The 25,081-nt window shown below is 43.1% G+C and overlaps 1 protein-coding gene across 9 annotated transcripts in view; it reads left to right on the plus strand.

The window, feature by feature from the left end:
* Positions 1–25,081, plus strand: part of DOCK10 (dedicator of cytokinesis 10) — a 1,740,483-nt gene that overhangs the window by 1,356,105 nt on the left and 359,297 nt on the right. For 5 of the 9 annotated variants that reach the window (XM_086943899.1, XM_086943895.1, XM_086943898.1 and 2 more), the window contains exons 35-38: positions 2,113–2,234; positions 2,322–2,436; positions 3,188–3,254; positions 12,140–12,187. In XM_086943899.1, the coding sequence (XP_086800025.1) occupies positions 2,113–2,234; positions 2,322–2,436; positions 3,188–3,254; positions 12,140–12,187 (352 nt within the window). The remainder of the gene's footprint in view (positions 1–2,112; positions 2,235–2,321; positions 2,437–3,187; positions 3,255–12,139; positions 12,188–25,081) is intronic. The other 4 variants (XM_086943900.1, XM_086943901.1, XM_086943897.1 and 1 more) reach the window with 1 other exon arrangement.

Below are 25,081 nucleotides of genomic sequence, written 5' to 3' on the forward strand. Positions count from 1 at the left end.
TTAATTCAGTGATGGTTGTGGTTCAAACTCACACAACCAATGAAATTCGAGAGTTATGGAACGTAATAAAGCCCAGAAGGTATTTCAAAACTTGTGCTGTATGCAATGCACAAAACGCACATTTGCAAGTGGCACTGGAAAAATGGTAACACACACAAGCATCTCCACTCTGCCGATTGCTGGAAGAATTTGACCCCCCCCCCCCGCCCCCCCCCACTGAAATATATTTTACCTGACCGCCCATGTCCCGCCAAAAATTGGCACTGGTTGCGCTACTGCATGCAGCCAACCCCTGGTGTGCACAACTCCCACTGCCAATGCCTTTTGACTCTCTCCCACTCTCTGACATCTTTCCTTTCCTCTACTTCTCTCTCTCTCTCTCTGCCTTACACTCATTTTGTCTCTGTCTTTCTCACTTTTCTAACCCTTTGAGAAAATTGCAAATCATATCTGATTTACGATTTTTCACAAAATGGCAAAAAAATCTCCTACATATATTGGCATCTCGCGCCACTGCTATCAAGTTTTGACATGCAAATTATACTGATTTTTCAATTTTTTTCTGATTCTGTTACTCGAGATTTCCATGTTTTTTTCTCATCCATGGCATTCCTGTGAAGTGAGACACCACTCATGGTGACCCCCAATACCCTTTGCTGTGGGAATTAATTTGGGAATGGGTATCGATTTGTGTATCACAACTTTTGACATTTAATGGACGAGATATACAGAACTCTTATATTAAAAAATGACCAAATTGATTTTCTCCAAACAAGAAACTGCTTTTTGAGCAAAGTTCCACTTTAATGCCAAGCTTGGTGTAAATTATTTCTGAAGTTTTTGGAGTAGGAACAAGCAACACATCCTATGGGATCAACATTGAGAAATAAAACATCTTTTTTATCCTCCATAACTTTTTTCATACAAATTACTGATCGAAAATTGGCATATCGGATCTTAGAAGACTATGTCAAATTTGGTAAAATCCGTTCATGGAGTCAGAAATTATAGGCTAATCAAAAAATGTCTTTTCAGTAAAAATTTGTCCTGAACCATAATTGAACAGAGGTGTTATAAACTTTAAGGCCAAAAGCAGAGTAGCTTGTGAATGTTACCAGAATGCAGAGATGGCAGTATGAGACTATAATCCACGGGTTACCCATTATCCATTTTTATATTTCATGCTCATTTGGGGGGGAGGGGGGGTTAACGTGAAAATTCTGTGTGCTTCAAAGTGCAACTAACAATGGGCACTGACTGGAATTTGAATCTTTAGCTTTTTTTAAATACATTTCATGAATAAGGTATTGATAACACAGTGAGCCATGGTGAGAGCCAATGGATGTAAACGATTCTGTAGCTTCATCGTTCAACATATAATTATGTCATTACAGGAATTCCCACATAGTTTACTAAATATGCAGATTTCACAAAAAACTTACTTTAAGTTCAAACGGATGAAAATAACACTGCCAGAGAATAAGCCGCATAATTTACATGTGTTGCTGCATAATTCCGATAATATATAATGGGGCCACAAAATTATGGTAACCTTGACACTAAATCCTAGTAGCCCTGAAAATGGTAAAACACTGCAGAGTGGTTTGGGGCTACCATTATGATGCGTGTGAAATATTTTCCACATTTCACAGTTTCCTATGAAATATGTGTGTCAATACTGCTCTATTTTGTGCAACAACGCACACAAACACTTTTACACACCTCATATGATGCTTATCAAATAAAGATAATGCACTTACTTGTACATTTTCAGATTATTTATTGTTGATCATAAAGTTTTACAGTTTGTCACAAAGACATTTTTGTAACTCTATACCACATACTTCTTGAAGCACAGTAGTGTGCCTTCCAATGAAGAAGAAGAAGAGAAAGAAAGTTATGAAAAAGAATAAAACATATCTCTTCTGGAAAATTGTATCTGAGGAAGGATTTTGTTTTATGTGAAAAATGATGTTTGAAAAAACAGTATGGAAGGCCGTGAGCTTTTTCTTTTACACTGGAATGAATGCCTTTGTGACAAATTCATATCCTTCATCATCATTTGTGTCCATTTGTATGTTTAGAATGTCTGTTGTGGTTTTTTGTTTGCAGCATTTTCATCAATAGCTATCTCTACAGTAAATCATGCAGATTCCAGAGGATCCCTAGCCAGTCTAGACTCTAACCCAAGTGCCAATGAAAAAAATGGCGAGGGAGTCGACAGCTGTGAAAAGGTACAGTGGCAAGCCACTTTTACATAATTTTTGTGACCAAAAGAAATAGCAAATTCTAGTAAATAAATCTCGTTTCACTCTTTGCAGGTTGCTAGACCACTGTCTTTGATTGCATCAACTCTTCGGTTTGACAAGTTAGATCAAGCAGAAACAAGAAGCCTCCTGATGTGTTTCCTTTACATAATGAAGGCATTATCAGAGGGTAACACATGATGTGTGAAATGTGTTGTGATGTTTTTGTCTTTTTGAATAACATATGTATACATGGATGGGAAAGAGGGTAAGCCAGGATCCCCAGATTGAAAAAATGGGTTTGAATGTGTAACAAGATAAATGGATACCCAAACATTCCACATGATTCACAATAAGTTTGCTGTCACTTATTCTTTAATGCTCCTGATTTACTCCTAAATTCCAGATGTAAGCCAAGGGTACTCCTGGTATTCTTGTGAAATTCAAGAGTAAGACCATGAGTGCAACACAAGTAAGCTACACCTTCTCAGAGCAGAATATTTTCGAATCATGCCCATAGAGTCAAGTTTTGAGTAATGTTCCAGGGCTCAGGAGTTTTCAACATAACATAACAGAAATGTGTGCATGGGCACTACTACCATGCCTCAGAACATTAAATTACATCATTAGGTGCATACTACACTAAAATAATTCCCATCTTGGGGTTAATAATATACATCGACTTAAATACACACATTTGTGTTCATTTCGGGATAATCTCCAATAATGCTTTTCCCTTTTTCCACCACTGTGATTTAGACGTTGATGCCCAGTGATCTGCAAGACAGGCTGAATTCAAAATTGGTCTACTATTTAATTATGTAACCCCTGTGCCATTCTGAAAAAAACCCTATTAGTGTTTTGAACTCAATGTATTGTGCCATTGACAAAAAACCTTTACTTTTTCTGTAGCAGACGTCTAAAGCTCTATTTTCTTCCAGACACATTGGTATCCTACTGGCAGAGAGCACCAAACTCGGAAATATCGGACTTTTTCAGCATTTTAGAGTAAGTGCCGAGATTTTTATTCAAATACCTGTTGAGTGTCATTATAAAGCATAGAGAGGATCACACTTTGAATGATGGAAAGTTCATGGTAAGGTTAGCGGGCTTGAATGTCCAATACATTTCTCAAACCAGCATCCTGTCTTGAATTGAAATCTAGGTGTGAATTAAACTGGTAAGAAGTTGATGAAAATAAATTTATGGTGAGGTAAGGACATTTTAGTGCCTTAAATAATATAAATGGGCCAGCACATTTTCAGGTAAAATTAGTTCAGTAAGGAATTTGCGCTAAATATAAAAATGTACATGTAATTATGCATGAAAAATAAATTTTATTGTTTATCTTTAATTTATTCAATGTGTCTCATTCCCAACACCACCAGCTCAAAGGAATGTATTTTCTCTCACTGTTTAGATTCAGAGAAAAAGAGTGAGGATGGTCTTTTGGTTTAGACTGTAGGTTCACTAGGTTTGGGACATTTTCTATTGCCTCATTAAATATTACAACTGAATGGAAAAAACGGAAATTCTTTGTGATTTTTCTAAAGAATATAAAATGTCATTTTGGGATTTTTGGGGAAAAGGAAAACACTTTTTTCCATTTTTAGTAATACATCTTGTGTGATTATCCAGAGTAACAATTTAGCCTGTCCACCAGGGATTACAATTTACCTTATAGTGCAATTTATACGTGTTGCACATTTATTTTTATAATTAGTGTCATTTCATAGGTAATATCAGATTTTTTGCTTCAGGTATTGAGGATCTATTTAATGCACGCCCTAGTGGATATTAAAAAGTGCATTTAAGGCAATCTGTCTCTGACAGTCAATGGAGAGACAGTCAAGTCAGAGTATAACACTGTTATGATAGTCACAATAAAAATGGAATTTCCATCAGTGTTTGGCACTTTGATAACTGAAGAACACCTTTAACTATATATGCACATTAAAAGGTACTTCAATTAGTAAGAACTCATACAGTATAATAAACACATGGTGTACCTACAGTCATTACAACATAGCAAAATTAGAGAGCCTAAGTACAATAAGATTATAGTGTTCTATACCACTGCAATGATCATGATCACCAATGTTGTCTTAAGGAAGAAGAAGAAGAATATAATTGCAACAGCTTACTCATGTGTCACAGTCCAATGTGTGTGATCAATAACGACATTAAAATCACAACATTATAGTAACCATTTCATTCTTCAAAAAGAGGGGTCACTGTTGTCAGATTTCATCGGATTTCATTTATATAGGACAACAAAAAGCTTTCTTATGTAATTACTATATAATTGCTGCTCCCAGTCGTGGCCTAGGTTAATTTATTTATTTATTTATTTTATGATTTCTAGAGCGCCTGGTGACCCGTAGGCATCCCCGCGCTGTAAATCTGTTCAGACCAAAAAGGGGGAGGAAAGAGGGAAAGGATTATTTGGGAAACAGAAGGGTCTTGAGTTTCTTACGAAACAGGGTATGCGAGGGTTAAGGTTAAGAGTTTAACAGAGAAAATACACTTGAATAGATCTATCTCCTCTGACCTGGAGGCACTGTGAAGTATAAGATCTGTATTTTTGGATATGACTTGGATAAGATCTGTATTTTTGGATATGACTTGGATTAGGGAGCTTCTCGAATATAGCCACACACACAAAAGTAAGACAATTGTATTGGGTTTGAGAAGGAATGGACTATAGCAAGGTTTATATTCCTCTGAAGGGGAGTACCATTTATCTAATTGTGTGGCCTTTATCAACAGTTCTGCCACAGTCCTATGAGAAGTCCCTGCAATGTGATCAAGGGTAAAGTTCTGACTTTGTAGGGAAAAGACCTCCCGGAGCAGTATGGGATTGCCACTTCTTGTGGCTATCAGCCATATCAAGGGACTTGTCATTCATCAGAAGGTTAAACATCTTATACTTAGTGATGAAAGATTTTCAAGGCATAGGTGATTACAGATTTTTCAGTTTTTAATGGTGGCCTGATTCTGCTCTTGGGTGTAACATAAAAAACGAATAAAAACTCATGTGTGCTCTAAATATTCTGCTTCAAGACAGGTGCCTCAATGTGAGCTCTTTTTTACGGATGTTGAGAACTTGAAGAAACTCCTCCATCCAATGCATCTTCTTACATAGAGGTCAGCCTCATGGGTTATACACTATGAAACTGTAGTGATCACAATGTCCTGAGTGTGCCTTTTGTGGCTCAAGCATGGCCGCTCATCAGTCTGAGATAGTGAAGATTCCTAATATATAATGGCTGATAGCTTAAACCTGACAGTATCCAGTTTACTAGCTCCTGTCTGGAGCATCTGTTAGTCTTCAGACTTGTGCCTAACATAGCCTAATATAGCATGTGTTTGTCCTGATTGAGAGTTTCATTGCTTGTAGCCCCTTCTTGAGGGGAGCAGGAGAGCAGGTTAGCATTTTTTCTAAACCTGAATATGTCACTTTGATAAATGACAGAGATGCCATATTAGCAATTCAAGACATGAGTAACCATCCCCTAAAAATTGCTGTTGTGGTCTTTTTCCCAAAAGTCATGACTTCAAATTGATGTTCCTCAAGCGGACATACATTCTTCCTCATCCACTTCTGCAGCTATAATGAATGCATCCATGTTCAGGTCCACGTGGTAAGTCTTAAGCAAGGTTATGTGAATAATGAGCCTTTGACATTCTCCAGAAGACCCAGTGTTAATTGAGTAATTTAAAGAATGGATGTTCTGGAGGAAAACATATTCAGTAAATCAGAGTGCTTTCTGGGCTACTCTTCATACCCTCTGAAAATAGCTTTTTCATTGTTGTACTCCAACCTCGATTGATTTTATGCATGAACAGGCCATCGCATCATTTTGTTGCCCAACATGCCACCTCAATTTGGACCAGGCCATATGCAAGTCAGTCTTGGCTCTGCTCCAGTGGGAACAGTGGCAGCCTGAACTGCCATGCCAAGTTCTCCCTGAACCAGCATGCAAGCAATGTAGGACCAGTTTCACCCTCATGAGAGCACATCAACCAGGTATAGCTTGATTCTAGTGGAACAGTGAGCACAAGACCCACTTCTAGGCATACCTGTCAAACTTAGTGCGCCAACGGCAACAAGAGCAAGGTGATTATTGGAATGCTTGAATTAATCTCAGACCCTGGCAATCACTTAGGTCGTATCCCAATCCTTTGTTTTTTGCCCACCATGGCACCTCAGTTTTGCAGAATTTTGCAATTCAATTTTTGCACTACAGGAATTTTGCAAAATGAAACTGGGGCATAATTTTGCACACTTTGCTCCACGGACTGTTTTTAGAAGAAACGTCTAACAGAAAACTGGATTACATAGAAAATGTGTCACAAGAGACATTTTCTTCTTGAATCATTTTCCTTGCTGCTATCTCCAGTGACAGTTAAATGTGAGGTGGGAAACAGATTACTTTAATATTATTGACTCAGAGGTTTCTGTTTAAGGATGGATGTTGTAAACCAGCTGCTAGCTTGGTGTGTATTAAGCGGAAGGCTTCCCGTAGATATGACTACTATCCCAATAGATTTGGAAGTGCTGCCTGCTTTTCCACCAACTGGAATATTTCATGTGCAAACAGAGTAGGGCAACATTGTTGTGCCAATATGGCTTCCTTCCTCATCTGAAAAGGATCATGCAGATCTTGGTGCTAACCCCATCACAGAGCCATTGGACACATCATACATTTTGGGGGAAGCATACCCTATTTTCATCATGCCCCGACCGTCCAGGCCTGCAAGAAAATATTCTATATGAGGCTCATCGATTTACCAATCTCGAACTTCAATCACGCCTGGGCACACAAGTAGGGGGCAGTATCATGCAGTCTATTTATGTATCAGAAGGAATCCTGTATGCATTTGCTGTAATATTGCCCTAAACTGGCTAACGATCGACACCGCCTGCTTTGCCCTATCTTTAGGGCAAGTGGAATCTGGACTTGCATGGAGGCCTTGGACTTGTGCTTCACAAAAAACACAGCATGCAGCCTGGCAAGATTGGGGAAGTTCACAAATTCCATCAGTTTTGCACTAACTGAGTTGTCACAGATTAATATCAGTCTGTGACTGGCCAGTACACAGCACTTTATCCTTCTTCTCGCTCAAACCTGAAAGTCATTGGTCAATTGGAAGGAGTCTACCCTAGCAACCATGAGTGATAAACTCAATATTAGGAAGTTAACAGGACAGCAGTTCGCACGTTACTCTTTCCATGTTATATCATAGTATGCTCCTTCTCCCACTAGAAGGAGTTTATAGCAGGGCCTTATTTGATAATTTGTTTTAAATGGTCTTGGACCCTAACTTTATACTTGTTTATTGTGATTTGCACCTATTCATGTCATACAACTGATTGTATATGAGAACACCCCCATATTAACAGAGAGTCAGCATCCCCATTTATAGCCTTTCACATTTGCAAGTGTAACTCATATCATCTTATGGGCACGCTTGAGGTAGGGGAGGTGCCCTAGGGTGAGACAGAAAAGCCCAGTGCAAATTTACCTTCGAGGTACTGTAATTGTGAGGTAAAGCGTATTCCTTAATAAAGATGATGCTAATGGTATGATAGAGAACGGGAAAGCTCCCAAGGGCACCAAAGAAAGGAAAGTGCAATAATGGGCTCTGTGCAATACTTATTGAAAGCTCACTTTTTAGGTTTCGCCTAGCGGAAGCTGCGCTCTGCGCAGCTTTTCCGCGCAGGCGAAATCCTGTTGAGAACCGTAGGGTGCTTTGGTTCGGCCCTCGTCCTTGATTGGCTGGCTCCGTAAACGGAGCCTTGCCATTGGACGAGGGGCCTGTCCGTCAATGCCGGACCAGACACGGGGGCGTTCCCGACATTCTTTGGCTTTTGCCGACGTCACGCGATGCCGGGAACGCCCCCGTGTCTGGTCCGGCATTGCCGGCACCCTCCCGCTTGTTTCTTGGTGTCCGCCGCGTCTCTCCTCCCCCTTTCCCGCCCCCTCCCGCTTCTTTCCTCATGGCCGCCTTCCTCCTTCCCCGCCCCCGGAGCCCGGACACAGACTGAGCGCGGCGGCTGCACTCCACCCGGACCCGGCTCCTGGCCGGCGGCTGCACTCCACCCGGACCCGTCCAGCAGGTAAGAACGGCACCCCGGGAGACTGCTAAGCTTATTACTCGAGCTAGAAAGTTGAAATGCTGCTTACGCTACTGTCAAAGGGTGTACAGAGGAAAAAAGTTGTTTTCATTCAGTTATCCCATTGGCCTATACAAAGTCAGCTTTCGCAAAAGTACGAAGGATGGGAGGGAGTTCGACATTCAATTCAATCAACGGGAAAGGGATTATTAATACAATTCGTGACATGACTGGGGTCTAAGATTTTGATTGAGTGGAAAAATACGTAGTACAATTTTTGTTTAGGTCTCACTGTGGCTAAAAACAAAACCCATGGGGTATACGGCGTCGCAAGAAACCGGATAGAAACAGGTCATGAGATGCCAAAGGCAGTTAAACGGGCTGAAACAAGGCGCTCACGTTCCCCGATATTTATTCTGAGAAAAATACATGTTGCTTGTGAAGGGCTATTACAGGACCGAGCACCTCCCACCCTCCCGCTTGTTTCTTGGTGTCCGCCGCGTCTCTCCTCCCCCTTTCCCGCCCCCTCCCGCTTCTTTCCTCATGGCCGCCTTCCTCCTTCCCCGCCCCCGGAGCCCGGACACAGACTGAGCGCGGCGGCTGCACTCCACCCGGACCCGGCTCCTGGCCGGCGGCTGCACTCCACCCGGACCCGTCCAGCAGGTAAGAACGGCACCCCGGGAGACTGCTAAGCTTATTACTCAAGCTAGAAAGTTGAAATGCTGCTTACGCTACTGTCAAAGGGTGTACAGAGGAAAAAAGTTGTTTTCATTCAGTTATCCCATTGGCCTATACAAAGTCAGCTTTCGCAAAAGTACGAAGGATGGGAGGGAGTTCGACATTCAATTCAATCAACGGGAAAGGGATTATTAATACAATTCGTGACATGACTGGGGTCTAAGATTTTGATTGAGTGGAAAAATACGTAGTACAATTTTTGTTTAGGTCTCACTGTGGCTAAAAACAAAACCCATGGGGTATACGGCGTCGCAAGAAACCGGATAGAAACAGGTCATGAGATGCCAAAGGCAGTTAAACGGGCTGAAACAAGGCGCTCACGTTCCCCGATATTTATTCTGAGAAAAATACATGTTGCTTGTGAAGGGCTATTACAGGACCGAGCACCTCCCATCGTGACTCAATGACCCGTCAACAAAGTGCTGAGTCACTCCTCTCAGCTGATCCGTGAACTAAGTGCTGAGTCACCCCTCTCAGGTGACCGTCAATAAAGTCCCGAGCCTTTCAGCATGACTCGTGAAAAGTTTCATAATAGACCTAGGGACACTGTGTTAGGCAGAAAATGGCAGAGGCAAGCCAGGAAAAACTGGCACCGGAGCGGAAAAGACAGCCTGCCCGATTACAAAACACATACAAAATGTGACTGGTGAGCGAGGTTCACATTTCGGGCCAATAGGTGGGAGTGTGAAGCTATGGTACAATCGACTCTAAGCACAGGTATCCGCAGGTGAAGCCAAATCTCGTCCAGCCATGAGGCCATTGCTGATCTGTGAAATTTTAGGTCGGCCTCACAAAATATTGCAAGGAGACGAATTATTTTGGGTCATGCCACGGATGGAAGCATAGGGAAGAACGGTAACGCTCTAGTTTGTAGACTGAGAAGAGAATGTGGCAGATTAGATGACTGTATACATGTAATAGCAACAGTAAGTGTTACATGCTGTCATGGTCAAGGGTGAAGGAGTAACAGCAACAGGGCGCGGTGATGCCTTTAGGATGAATAATGAAGTGTGTTGTGACTTGAATTCTCAATGCATTCTTTCCCTTGGTTACCTGTTCCCTGCTGTTCTGCCAGTATGATTGTGTTGTGTGTGGAATGTTGGAATGCTTGATGAGGTAGTGGAATGCTGGGGTGCCTGGTGTTGTTGAGAGAGAGACAGAGTGTGTGGGCTGAGCGACAAGGATTGCTCCTGTTGCGTATGTGTGTGAGGGGCTCTTGCGTGTGTGTGTGGGGGGCTCTTGCGTGTGTGTGTGGGGGGCTCTTGCGTGTGTGTGTGTGGGGGGCTCTTGTGTGGTGTGTGTGGGGGGCTCTTGTGTGGTGTGTGTGGGGGGCTCTTGTGTGGTGTGTGTGGGGGGCTCTTGTGTGGTGTGTGTGGGGGGCTCTTGTGTGGTGTGTGGGGGGGGCTCTTGTGTGTGTGTGTGGGGGGCTCTTGTGTGGTGTGTGTGGGGGGCTCTTGTGTGGGTGTGTGTATTGGCATTGTAAATGAGAATGCCATTTATTTATCTGTTTTCAAAACCAACACATAAATAAAAAGTTTGCCATTTAGAATGCCAATGGCTCAAACTTTTCCGAAGGCGAAACCATTGCATTGTAAATGCTTGTTTCCTTTTACTATTAAGGGATGACGAAAGAGGGCTTGTAAATGAAATGTGCTAAAAAGGTTAATCTGCGGATCTACTTGTATTTTACAATTTTTGTCCTTGAAGATGAAGAGGGGGGGTGTATGTTTGCATATATTTCACTGTAATGATTTTAATTAATCAACCAGCTAATAAATAAATTCAATACACACTCCATTCCCATCAAACCCTGTTATCTGTAAGGGAGTCAAATATGTCCAACTATGACAATTGCACCAGCAGTTCACTTTGGTCTGGTGGAGCACCTATTCCGGGGTGGACTTCCCTCACACTAACCACCCTCGACCCGGGATACTGCAGGTGATCTGCCAGTTGCTGTGTCAAGACGGCATCCATCAATTCCAATTCTGTAAGTTGACCAGGAGACAGTCTGTTGAAAAGATAGTCACTGACAAATAACATGATCAATTAAACGTATTCCTTTGCCCACATGGTGCAAGGGCAAGACAAATCTTCTTCAACTGCCTGCATTTTTCAATAAAGGCAATTTCTCATCCTAGGTCCGCATTACAGGGGGGCTTTTAATTCCGTTGGGGCTGGCCACAGCACTGACCAGCCCCATCAGAGTTAAAAGATCCTGATGAACAAGGCAGATGTCTTTACTTTCATATGGAGATTTCAGCATGATAAAACTCTTTGTGAAAGTTTCAGGAAAATGAGGAATTATTGGATGAATCAGACCCAGAATTACTGATTCCCTTTGTAATTCCTTCTTAGCGAACCCTCAGGGTCCAACTCATAAAAGACTAGATTTATGCCACCTCCACAGTTTCTAGTGCCCCCAGTATTGATAATATCAGGGGTGCGGAAATACTAATCTATTTTCCAGCCCACTCATAATGGGGCTTATGTATGTTATCCATACATTTTGGCAGTGTGTTCCTGGCACTGGAGCTAAATCATGTTCACCTCACTTCTTGTATTACCTCACTTTCCCTTTAGATCCAGTATAGGGAGCATTCCTTAGGTCACTCACTGCCTTCATTTCTGGATTCATAGAAATCTCACAAACAAACTAGAAAAATCAACCATCCCAAGACTGTCTAGCCCATAGACTGCAACTATATGATCTCTTTTGGAATGTGAGAGCAGACTGTGGTTGATGACTTTTTATTATCTCCACTTAAAGTATTTGATGAATTTAGCACGTTACCACAAACATATGCACAACGGTATCATTTGGGCCTAGCGGAAAATATATCTTAGCAAAGAAGGCCAGGTGAGCTTGTAATTTATTATACCCAATACCTGAATTAATTGTTGTTAATACAATTGAATATACAAGAGTAGTCTATAGATTTAAACCTCGACCAAGCCAAATAAATAATAAAGATGATCTGTGATATTATAATTATCAGCCATGGTATTACAATATTTTACTTTTGTATTTCAGAGTCTGTCTACAAAACTTTAGATATTTGGGGAAAAGAAATATTATAAGGTAAGACAGAGGATTATCCTTGTGAGGTGGTTTGTCATGGAATTGTATCAAATGAGTCGATATCTATTTTAGATTGAGTTTGTAACAAAATGTACCATATGATGAGGTGATGGATGCTAAAGTGTTAGAGTTCTAATGATTATGGTGAATCTGTCTTAGACACTGGAATTGGTATAAAGCAAGCAGTTGTAAAACCTGCTAAACTAAAGCATATGTATGTAATGTGTATCGCAATGTTATGCAATGTCTCAAAACAAATGAAAACCACCAGGTAGATGACTTTTTCCATAGAGAAAAATGTAATCAAAGGCATGAGGTGATATTAGCCCAATGATCAAAGCATGTTCCAAGGGAATACAGTGATGGTGGTTGGTGCAGCAGCAAGAAAACACACAGCCCTGAGTTAGGTAGATAAGCCACAGGGGATCCAGAAAGCCGGATCGAAGCTTACTCAACCCATAGGCTATGTCACCAACTAGAATCAAGACCTTGGTCGTATTGCCATTACATTTAACTAAAATCCTAACTATATGTATGCTTCATCTTCGCTTATCGATGTTCCCAACAGCGCCGTGTCAAAAGCACCGGACAAGTCCATGAAGGCCTGATGGATAGAATCCCTTATGGCCTTCATGTACATGCCCATAATGCGGGGCAAGTTGAGGCACTGTTCAGTAGTACCCATCGACCTTCTAAAACCGAATTGTAATCTAGACACAATCCCTGTGCCATTCGTCCAGGTTTCAAGACGCGCAAGGAGGACCCTCCCCAATACCTTAGCAGTAGTGTTGATTATTGAGATTGGACTGTAACAGGCGTGGTCACTCCTGTTGCCTTTCTTGAATACTGGGACCACAATTGCCTCCTTCCAGGATAATGATATGGGGCCAACTACTACAGCTTTAAAGACATTTCTGAGCAGGGGTGCCCATAGTTTGGGGTTTCTTTTAAACAAATCAAGAGGGGACCCCATCAGGGCCAGGAGCTTTCATGTTGATTCCCCTTCTGAGGGCCTCCTCAATCTCTGTCACAGTAAAAGATAAGCTTAATTGTGAGGTCAACATTGGATCAAAGGCTGGTTCCCCACTTACTTCAACTAAAGGGGCCTATTTTTTGTTAAATATTGTTGAGAAGTGGGTTTCTCAGATTGCCCACAGGATCAGTGAATCCATGGGCTTAGGCTCATCCTTCAATAGGGGTCGTTTGATTAATGAGTACCATTGAGTTGGGTAACAATAAAACCGTTATTCAGCGCCAGGACACCTACGGGTAATCGTGCGCTTTACAAATACACATGTTATGTTATGTTATATCCCAAAAGCATCTTAGAGTCTTTTAGGGCACTAGCACTCTCTAAGTCCTCCCAAGCCAAACTCCTCAATTCCTCTTGTCTTAGTTTAGTGATGCGCTTGTAGGACTGCCTCAAATTTTTGATTAAAGTTCTATCACGGGGATTGGCATGGAGGGGTATTTTAAGATTCTTATTCGCTTTAGAACACACTGCGTTGAACCTCCGCACCTCATTGAATTTCCCTTTCTGAACTGATCTGGTTAGATTTTTCTCCACATCTGCACAGATCAGCTCAAAGTCGTGGACCACCAAATCAGGCAGAAAGTCTGCATGGAGGCAGCTCCTGATAAGGGGAAGGTTTGTCATAACAATTTGTGCTTCAAATTGAGTTTGGTCGACCTTACTCCAGCTTAATCTCATTCCTTTGTTTTTGTTAAAGTCGATAGCATGACCATCACCTTTCCCACCCCTTGCTATATGTGAATGAGAACAGTTAAAGGATTATGATCATTTGCGGTATTAGGCACTACATCAAAGTCACCAACAAGCGGGAAGTATTTCCTACTGATAAACATATAATCAATTGTGCTTTCTCTACCTCCTCCAACATAGGTAGGACACTGGGGCAAAGAGCAGCTAACCAAATTATAAGTTTTTCATAAGACCCAAGTTGTTGTCAATAATAATTGAATTCAGGGCCTCATCCTGTGAAGTATGAATAAAATTTGGCTTTTGCTGGCCATCTGTATCTAACAGCACACAAACTTCGCTGTCACTAAGGGAGCAAATTGTACAGTTATAATCCCACACCCAGAGAAAACACAAGGGCTGCCAGTACCCTGAAATAATATTTATCAATGCTTGTAATTCCTCAATCACATAGTTATTATTCTGGTCAACAATAATTTAATACCAGTTTACTAGCCGTATCTTTGCTCGACTTAAGTTAGCTAGTACCATGGTGAGATCCATAGGACATGAGTTTGTATATGGCCATATTTGACTGAAATTAGGGTCACAAGCCCTCCTTTCGCCCTCCCAGCCGATGAATGTATTGCATGGAGGGTAAATGAACAATAACTGTCCAATGCAATATCAGACCGACACCATGTTTCTTGGAGGTATATAATATTGAAACTCCGAATTTAATTCACCAAATCCATATTAGTTAATTTTGCACGTATTCCTGCAATATTCCATGAAATGATTTTGAGACCACAGTTAGGTCCTTAGCGGTAGTTTCCGTATTCTCTGTGTCATTATTAGTATTTTACATGCTTACATTCTAGAGCCAGCTAAGGCTATTGGATGCCAACTCTCGGTGCCAACTACAGCTGTCCCTAGAATAGGGCATCGTGGGCAGAATCTTTTCAAGGCACCTAGATCATCTGTCTGAACCAACAGTCAATCAATGTCTGTCAGGCCGTAGAGAACGTCAAAGCGATTTGGGTGGGTAAAGGGGTGGGGGGGTCGTGCCAATGCAGTTATTGACTATTGACTATTACTAAGCCCTTGATAAGAGGCAGTAGAAAAAGCCCAGGGAAAAGGCCTTTATCAGATCTTTAGGTGCATCTCTGGTGTGGTACAAAACAAAAGGCTCACAGCTTGCATTGTTGAAATTTAGTACGATGCAATCCCCTTCTAGGCGTTTATTTGTAGGACCTAACCATCCCACCCTCCTTTCCATAATAATTTGTTCTAGCCAGTTTCCGTTTAATGTAATTTTCCTACAGCACCAATGTGCTGCCTTGTTATTAAGGCTTGAGCAACTTTCTTGTTGGCCTAGGAGATGGTGAGGGACACCTGTTAAAATCACAACATAAGGAGTGCAATCAGGGGGTAAATTTAAGATGTTTACTACCCCCTGCCCCTCGAAAACCTCTATTCCCTAGATCTGAGTTATTTGATTCTCTTTCCCCTCAAACATGCCCGATCCTTGACGCTCTCTCTCATTAGGCCCCCCACGGCTATCCCCATTAACTGGCACAGCCATCCCTGATTCCCTTGCTCGCGTATCAAGAGACTTATCTCTAGTAACGGGCAAAATAGTCTGAGTATCTATAGTAGATAGTCCATTTGATTGTTCCAAAATCTCCAGGGGTGTTCTTTCAAGTTCTTTAGTTACATCTATAATTTTGTGGCACGATTAAGATCCGTGGCATTATGCTCTTTAGAAGCAGAGTTCTCCCTTTGATGATAAAGTTGTGCTATAATTAAATCAGACAGTGCGTCCAGGTTAACTTGTACAGTTTCTCCCCTGGCTTTATTAGTTCTATATGTAATACCTGGAGGGTGAGATTGTTTTGTGCTTTTAACCGTAGGGGAGTTGACCTTCGTTTTATGGTTCGCCCCAGCCAATTTAGGGCGCTTTCTCTTCTCACCTACCATGCTCAAGGGCGCAGATTTTTGTGATTAGCTGCGAGGTAATTGCATCTCTCCCAAGCGTGGCACTTTGGTTTCCCTGAGTCAAAATGATAATAGAGGGCGAAAGTGGGATTTGTGGGCACAAACCAAAATCTGTTCCAGTAACGGTCGTATGAAGGTTCTCAGAAGCGGTGGTGGTGGCTGGTAGGTTAGGTAGGTCAGGAGGGTGGGCTAATGATAGTCTCCTCACCGCCAACTCTATCTCCTTGTTAAGTGCCCCCACTGCCTTTTGCAGAAAACCATCTAATGTGGAATCGGTAGTTTTGTGAACAACAGCAGTTTTCTGTTTCCCAATGTTTGAAAAATGGACTTAAAAATACATAAAATGTAACTGACTTAGGGGGAAAAAAGGATAAGAAGAAAAACCATTACCTCAGTGGTGCTTTTGCAAGGTTTCAACTTGATGGCTTGATAACTGGGTCCAGATATGAAAAACCACGAGGGTGTGCCCAGCCAAGCTGCCTCCGGGCTCCTCTGGGCGCAGACGGGCACGCCCGCGCGCATCCCGTGCCGTGGGATCCCGAAGCTGCTTATGTGCGCCTCCGATGCAGCCCCAGTCGCGTAGGCGCCGCTTGGCATGAGGATCGCTGGGGGATGAAGTCCCCAAAGTGCAGGGTGCTTCTGTGGTGGTAAAACGGGCTCCCGCACCACGGGAGCCCAAAGCAGCTTATGTGCGCCTCCGGTGTGGCCCCAGTCGCGTTGGCACCAACAGGTACGAGGATCGCTGGTGGATGGACTCCCCAAAGTGCAGGGTGCTTCTGTGGCGGTAAAAGGGTGTCAAGATCGGCAGTAGCACAAGGAACACAAACGCCACTAACCTTCTGTCTTGGCCCAGCGGAGACGATGTCAGATGCTAGATCCTCTATTCCCTTCATACACGCCCCCCAACAGGGAAACCATATACCTCTGTCTGGCTTCGTGCATAGAAGGGAAAAAAGGAGAGAAGAAGCGTTGGAGGAGAGCGGGGATGCGGTCTTTCTTGTCTTCGTTACTCTCTGGGATGGACTGGGTTTAAGGGACAGCTCTGTAACACCTTCCCAGGTATCTAAAAGGTGAACAAACACGCAATTACCACTCAAGTCCATCAAAATACTTCACTCTGCCATTACTGGAAATGATGACTTCACTCACCACACTTTCTCTATACAGGACTTCAATGAAAGGTAAAACCTTTGCTCCCTTTCTCTTCCAAGTGTCCTTTAACAAAGAGGATACAGTCCCCAAGTAGTAGTAGTGCGACTCCTCCACGATTTAACTTAAATGAACTTAACAAAAGGCGGATCTCTTCTCTCCTATAGTTGTTATGTGCACAACTTGGACTACGAGTCCCACAAGGCAGTTCAAAATGTCAACGGATATCCAACTTGGATCTAGTAATAATATTTCAACAATACTCAGACTCTCATCAGGAAACTACAAGCGCGGCCGCGCTAGATCCTTAGTCCTCCTCAAAACTCACAGTCAGTACTATGCACGCGTTTCTGACTTCACGCGCACAACAATACAGACTGTATTACTCACGTGTTCCTTAGCGCAGAATGCGCTAAGCGAAACTCCGCGGCTACTCTGACAGGCGCTTCGCCTTCAGGATTCCAGGACACCAAAACTCGATTGAGAAGGAGGCGAGCCCGCGCTCCTTCTTCTTTATGCACAGGTCCGTTTGGAGTTCTCCGTTTCTCCCCAGGCACTAAACAACAGTTCTCTCCTATGCGCTGTAATTCTTCTCGCTGGATTCCGGCGGGGAACACCATCCGCCTCTCCTCTGACTCGAACTGCAGGAACAATTGACAAGCACCTTTCTCTGGGAAAGGAGGGGCTTAGTACAAAGAGTCTCCCCCATGGCAGTCTGGGAGTTGTAGTTGTTTGTAACATACCCGTTTTCCTCACATAGCTGGAAGGCGACTCTTTCATCCTTGTAAACGCCACAGAACCCCCTCTCGAGGACAGCCGTCCCGGCGGTCGACCAGGCTTACCAGGAAACAGGTCGTGAAAACGAGCAACCAACTCAGGGCAACGGAGATTACCCACAGGTTCCCAGGTCCGCTCCTCAGGGCCATACCCTTTCCACTCAACCAAGTATTGAATCCGCCCCCGCACCATACGGGAGTCAAGGATCGATTGGACCTCATACTCCTCCTGTCCATCCACATCAACTGGAAGGGGTCTATCCGACAGCCTAGTACTCGCGGGACAGGGCTGGAGCAGGGAAACGTGAAAGACGGGATGAATCCTCCAAGTATCAGGGAGTGTCAACCGTACAACCACAGGGTTAATGATTTTCTGAATGCTATAAGGCCCCACATATCTAGGCTTCAACTTGTTCTCTCCTTTCAGATGTAAATTTCTTGTGGAAAGCCACACCCTATCCCCCACTGCGTATACAGGAGCAGAAGACCTTCTACTATCAGCATAACGCTTCTGAGAAGACTGAGCGTCAACCAAACTGTGTCGCGCCTCAACTAGCACTGCCCTAAGATGTGCATGGTGTTCGTGTATACTGGGCACCGGGGAGTGAACAGGAACCTCAAAGGGTAGTGCATTAGGGTGAAAACCAAAAAGACAAAAAAAAGGTGAACAACCCAAGGTAGAATGAATGGCATTGTTGTAAGCAAATTCAGCCATCCATATCAAGGTAGTCCACTCAGTATCGTTTTGCAAGGCAAAGCAGCGAAGGTATTGCTCCAACGTCTGATTCAGGCGTTCTGTTTTTCCGTCAGTCTGGGGGTGATAGGATGACGAAAGTCGAGCATCAACATCCATGGTCTGACAGAGGGCCTTCCAGAAGCGAGAGGTAAATTGAGTACCTCTATCGGTGATGAGTACACAAGGTATCCCATGGGCACGAACTACGTGTTGCAAGAATACTTGCGCCAATTCCACAGATGTAGGCAGGCCTTTCAGAGGAATGAAGTGTCCCATCTTTGTTAAATGGTCAACGACCACTAAGATCACAGTTTTCTCCTCACATGGTGGCATTTCAACAATGAAGTCCATAGACACAGTATGCCAAGGCTTTGGAGGAATAGGGAGAGGTCTAAGAAGGCCGACAGGTTTCACATGAACGGCCTTCCCTTGAATGCAAACGGCACAGTTCATTACATAGTTTCTCACAGTTTCTCTCAATTTTGGCCACCAAAAGCTACGTTCCACACCTGCAATAGTCTTGTAGATTCCCAAATGGCCACCCAATGGCGAATCATGGATCCAGTATAACACCTTCCGTTGCAAGGGTTCGGTAGGGACATAGATGGCTAATCCCTGATAGGCAAGATCATCTTTTACCGTGCGATGCTCAGGATCCTCTTGCACCCATTCCTGTACATCCATATCTGTAAGAGCCACACGAACATCATCCAAGAATTCAGGTGTAGATACCAAGGCGATCAAAGAGGATGGATTGTCGGATTCTCGGAGGATAAGGGGAGGTTCGTCTTCCTTCTCGATACTCTGCTCTGCCGTTTCCCCGATCCGAGAGAGGGCGTCAGCCTTACCATTTTGAGGCCCCGGTTTATATTTGATAACAAAATCAAAGTCCGAAAAGAACAGAGTCCACCTCAACTGCCTGGGAGTAAGGGCCTTGGCTGTTTTCAGAAAAAGCAGATTTCTATGATCGGTATAGATTTCGACAGTGTGCATGGCTCCCAGCAGATAATGACGCCATTCCTCACAGGCTCTCTTGATTGCAAGGAGTTCTTTATCCGTGACAGAATAATTTATCTCGCAAGGTGTAAGTTTTCTTGAGAAATATGCCACGGGATGCAACTGGCCTGTTTCGGGGTGGCGTTGTGATAGTATCCCCCCAATAGCATACAGGTAGGCATCTGTTTCCAAGACAAAAGGCAGCTGTGAATCAGGGTGGCGTAGGATGGGAGCCTGTGTAAACTGTTCCTTGAGATATTGAAACGACCTTTCCGCTTCAGGGGTCCATCCAAACACAGTGTTCTTCCTCAGCAAACTAGATATAGGCTGAATGATCTTGGAGAAATCCTTTATGAACCGGCGGTAATAGTTGGCAAAACCAAGGAAACTTTGTACAGCCTTAACAGTCTTGGGAGTACTCCATCCGATAATAGCCTCCACTTTACTGGAATCCATTTGGAAGCCCTGGGCCGAGATGATATAACCAAGGAAGGAGACCTCCTGCACATGAAATAGACATTTTTCAAGGTTGGCATACAAGGAATTCTGCCGTAATCGCTGTAACACCGCTTTCACATGATCCACATGTTCATGAAGTGTAGAGGAATAGATCAGGATGTCATCTATGTACACAATGCAGAATGTCTCCAGACACCCACGTAGTACCTCGTCCATGAAGTATTGGAAGGCGGCAGGGGCGTTGCAGAGCCCGAACGGCATCACAAGGTACTCGAACAATCCAAATTTTGTTCTAAACGCGGTCTTCCACTCATCTCCGCTCTGTACTCTAACCAGATGGTACGCCCCTCTGAGATCGAGTTTAGTAAAGAATCGGGCCCCTTTCAATTGGTCCAGAAGTACAGGTATAAGTGGTAGTGGATACCTGTTTTTTACCGTCATTCTATTAATGGCCCTGTAATCGATGCATGGCCTCAATTCCTCGCAATCCTTCTTAGGAATAAAAAACATCGGCGAGGAAGCAGGCGAGGTAGAATGACGGATGAACCCCGTAGCCAGATTTTCATCGAGGTAATTCCGCAAGTACACTGACTCTTTTTCAGTGAGGGCGTAGACTCGGCTACAAGGAATATCAGCACCTGGAATAAGGTCAATCCTACAATCGTATACCCGATGTGGAGGCAAATCAGTAGCTTTTTGTTTATCAAACAGGGAACGGAACTCCTGGTATTCGTCAGGGAGAGCGGTGGCACAACAGTATGGTCCGATAGGACATCCAGAAGCCAGACAGACTGAAGGCGTAGCCGATTGCTCTTCCTTAGTAGACACGTCCTGTCTACAATTGGCCTTACAAAACGCCGAAGATAAAGTAATGGTACGTGCTGCCCAACTGACTTGAGGATCGTGAAGTGTCAACCACGGCATCCCTAATATGAGTCGGAACTGGGGTGCATCAATCAAGTCAAATTGGATCATCTCCTGATGATTTCGATTCGTCTGCATCAACAATGCTTGAGTATGATATGAGACTGGGCCAGAGGACAAGACCGTTCCATCCACTGCTTTGACCAGCTCCGGCTTATCCTTTTTCTCACAAACAATCCCTATTTTCATAGCGTATTCCTGGTCAATGTAGTTACCCGTGGCCCCGGAATCTAGAAGAGCATCTATCTCCATAGCGTCGCGGGTATTGACCCATAAAGTCACTTTTAAGTTCATGTGAGCCACTGCAGGATGCAATGTATTCGCAAGTGTAGATGAGATCTTTGAAGGTGAACAACCCAAGGCAGCGACCTCCTCCTGATTTGGGCATGCTAGTTTTCCGCCGGCCTTCCCGCTTGTATGACAGCCTGTGAAGGGGGTGCCGTCGGCCTTCCAGGGAACGCGTTTCTGGCTCTACAATCTTTAACGAAATGCCCACCCTTTCCGCAGTATAGACACTGTTTCAGTCTTCTTCTTTTGTCTTTTTCTTCCTTAGAAAGGGGGCCCCTAAGACCTCCAATTTGCATGGGTTCGACACCCTCGGGCATCTTCGGATGATCTTCCGTGTTGCCTCGGAGACGAGGATAAAAGAAGCGACCATCTCCTCTGCCTCTGTCACCCCGTCTTTCCAGTAGGCGATGGTCCAATTGAACAGTTAAGTCAATCAATTCTTCACAGGAGGTGGGAAGTTGTACCACTTGAGCTAATACATCCTTTAGCTCCCCTCGGAGCCCTTGATAGAAAATAGATATCCTCTTTGCCGTAGGCCACTCTGTTTCAACCACAAGTCGATTGAAAGATGTAATATAGGAAAGCAAATCTTGAGACCCTTGCCGCAAGGTTAACAACTCTCTATCCAGAGATAACATATGGAGTTTTCTGTCGAACAATCGCCGCAGTTCCAAACAAAAATCATCAAAATCATGTAATACTGGATCATTCCTCTCCAACAAGGGTATTGTCCAACTTGCTGCATTGCCTCCCATGTAGGACATCATAAACGCTGTCTTTGTTGTATCCTCTTGGAACACCCCCGGCTTGCACAAAAAATGCAATCTACATTGGTTCAAAAATTTTTCAAATTTACGGGGATCCCCGTAAAACCTTTCAGGAGGGGCCAGTGGAATCCCGGTATTTTGTATAACATGGACTGTAGGAACTGCATCAGAAGAAGAAGGTGTGGAGGGAGATGACACCGTGAACCCACCCCCTTCAGCTCCCTGTGACACAGGAGATACGGTGGAGGAAGGGGGTTGCAAAGTGGCTGGTTTGATATATGAAGCCCCCTTGCTACCTTTCATGGACAACTCGGACACCTCCTTTCTAAGGACCCCCAGTTCCTTATATAGGACCTGACTCTCTGTGCGTGACGTGGTGACTTCCTGCTGAAGAGCCGCAAGGCTCTCCACCACAGAATTCAGTACACTTTCTATATTCCTCGTCCGGGCTGGGTCTTGTTACTTGGGCTTGTCAATCTGTCAAGATCGGCAGTAGCACAAGGAACACAAACGCCACTAACCTTCTGTCTTGGCCCAGCGGAGACGATGTCAGATGCTAGATCCTCTATTCCCTTCATACACGCCCCCCAACAGGGAAACCATATACCTCTGTCTGGCTTCGTGCATAGAAGGGAAAAAAGGAGAGAAGAAGCGTTGGAGGAGAGCGGGGATGCGGTCTTTCTTGTCTTCGTTACTCTCTGGGATGGACTGGGTTTAAGGGACAGCTCTGTAATACCTTCCCAGGTATCTAAAAGGTGAACAAACACGCAATTACCACTCAAGTCCATCAAAATACTTCACTCTGCCATTACTGGGAATGATGACTTCACTCACCACACTTTCTCTATACAGGACTTCAATGAAAGGTAAAACCTTTGCTCCCTTTCTCTTCCAAGTGTCCTTTAACAAAGAGGATACAGTCCCCAAGTAGTAGTAGTGCGACTCCTCCACGATTTAACTTAAATGAACTTAACAAAAGGCGGATCTCTTCTCTCCTATAGTTGTTATGTGCACAACTTGGACTACGAGTCCCACAAGGCAGTTCAAAATGTCAACGGATATCCAACTTGGATCTAGTAATAATATTTCAACAATACTCAGACTCTCATCAGGAAACTACAAGCGCGGCCGCGCTAGATCCTTAGTCCTCCTCAAAACTCACAGTCAGTACTATGCACGCGTTTCTGACTTCACGCGCACAACAATACAGACTGTATTACTCACGTGTTCCTTAGCGCAGAATGCGCTAAGCGAAACTCCGCGGCTACTCTGACAGGCGCTTCGCCTTCAGGATTCCAGGACACCAAAACTCGATTGAGAAGGAGGCGAGCCCGCGCTCCTTCTTCTTTATGCACAGGTCCGTTTGGAGTTCTCCGTTTCTCCCCAGGCACTAAACAACAGTTCTCTCCTATGCGCTGTAATTCTTCTCGCTGGATTCCGGCGGGGAACACCATCCGCCTCTCCTCTGACTCGAACTGCAGGAACAATTGACAAGCACCTTTCTCTGGGAAAGGAGGGGCTTAGTACAAACGAGTCTCCCCCATGGCAGTCTGGGAGTTGTAGTTGTTTGTAACATACCCGTTTTCCTCACATAGCTGGAAGGCGACTCTTTCATCCTTGTAAACGCCACAAAGGGGCTCCTAATTAATATTTCAGCAATAAAAAATAAATTACTTCCCACCCTTCCCACCATTTCACCTATAAACACCACAACACACACCTAAAATTAATTACACAATTGCCAAAAATATTTGCAAATTAATTTGTTTAAATCAATTAACAACTAATTAATAATTCATCAATAAAAAATAAATTATTTCCCACCCTTCCCACAGTTTACCCCATGCACACAATATACACCTAAAATTTATTACACAATTAACATCATTAATTACTAATTAATTAATTTAAATGAATTAACAACTACATATTAAATCATTGATAATAAATTAATTTACACATTTAATACTAAAACATCACAATTAAACAAATATTAATAAATAAAAATAATTCAATACATTTTATATCATTAAATTACTTCCCACCCAATTCCCCTATAAACCTACAACCGCTACGGAACTAATAACACACATTTCAAATAAAAACAAATTAATAACTACAAAAAATAATCAATACATTTTATAGAACTAAATTCAATCATAAAACTTTATTTCGGTCGAGCGACCATAAAAGCGTGCATGGTAAAACAGTACATTGAGATTCATGTTACTTTCAAAATTATATAATAGTAGCCATACTTATTTTACATAGATCTAGTTGCAGCACCTACATAGATCTAAGAGTGGAAATAAATATACAATGGCTCCTCACCTATAGACAATAATTCACAAGCTCATGTAGGTTAGATAATTACAGAGACAGTACCTTCGTACCTGTTATGGCTAGGTAAAACCAGACAGTGATTTATACTACTAAAAACATGCCGGCGTGATTGAATTTTTGTGAATTAAAACTAGTGAGAGGTAGAAGATTCTTTATGAGACCTATAATTTGTGAATACAAGATTGATTTTATTACTGTTTGATCTTGTCTACCAAATTCCAGCGCCTGCGCCACATAGAGGTCAAAAATCGTGATACAGCAAATACAATAGGTCTGCCGGTGTCATATTTTGAAGCTCTAAATGCCTCTGCACAGTGTGCAAACCCTAAATTCCTGCACAAAGATTTCCTTGCTTATGTATAGGCTGGACAAAAAAAGATAACATGAATTTCTGATTCATCCTCCCAACTGCAGGCTGGGCACTCCCTCCAGACCGCGCCCGACAATTTGCCAGAAAAAGCGCGGAGCGGGAGGGTGCACAGTCTGAACTGATCATAAAGTTTCCTTGACAGGGGTGGATGAATACTGTCTAGAAAGGTCAATTACTTCCCACCCTATTCCCCTATAAACACACAACCTGCAAAGGAACTAAAAACGCAAAATTCAAATAAAATAAAAAATGAATAACTACTAAAATTTTAACACATATAATAAAAATACAAGCAATCCTTATACAAAAAAAACTTCACACCCATCTACAATATATACTTAAATACATAAAATTAATAAAAAATCGATATTTTTAACAACTAAATTTTT

The sequence above is a fragment of the Lissotriton vulgaris genome, chromosome 11 (genome assembly GCF_964263255.1).
Source record: "Lissotriton vulgaris chromosome 11, aLisVul1.2, whole genome shotgun sequence".
Classification (NCBI taxonomy): Eukaryota; Metazoa; Chordata; class Amphibia; order Caudata; family Salamandridae; genus Lissotriton; species Lissotriton vulgaris.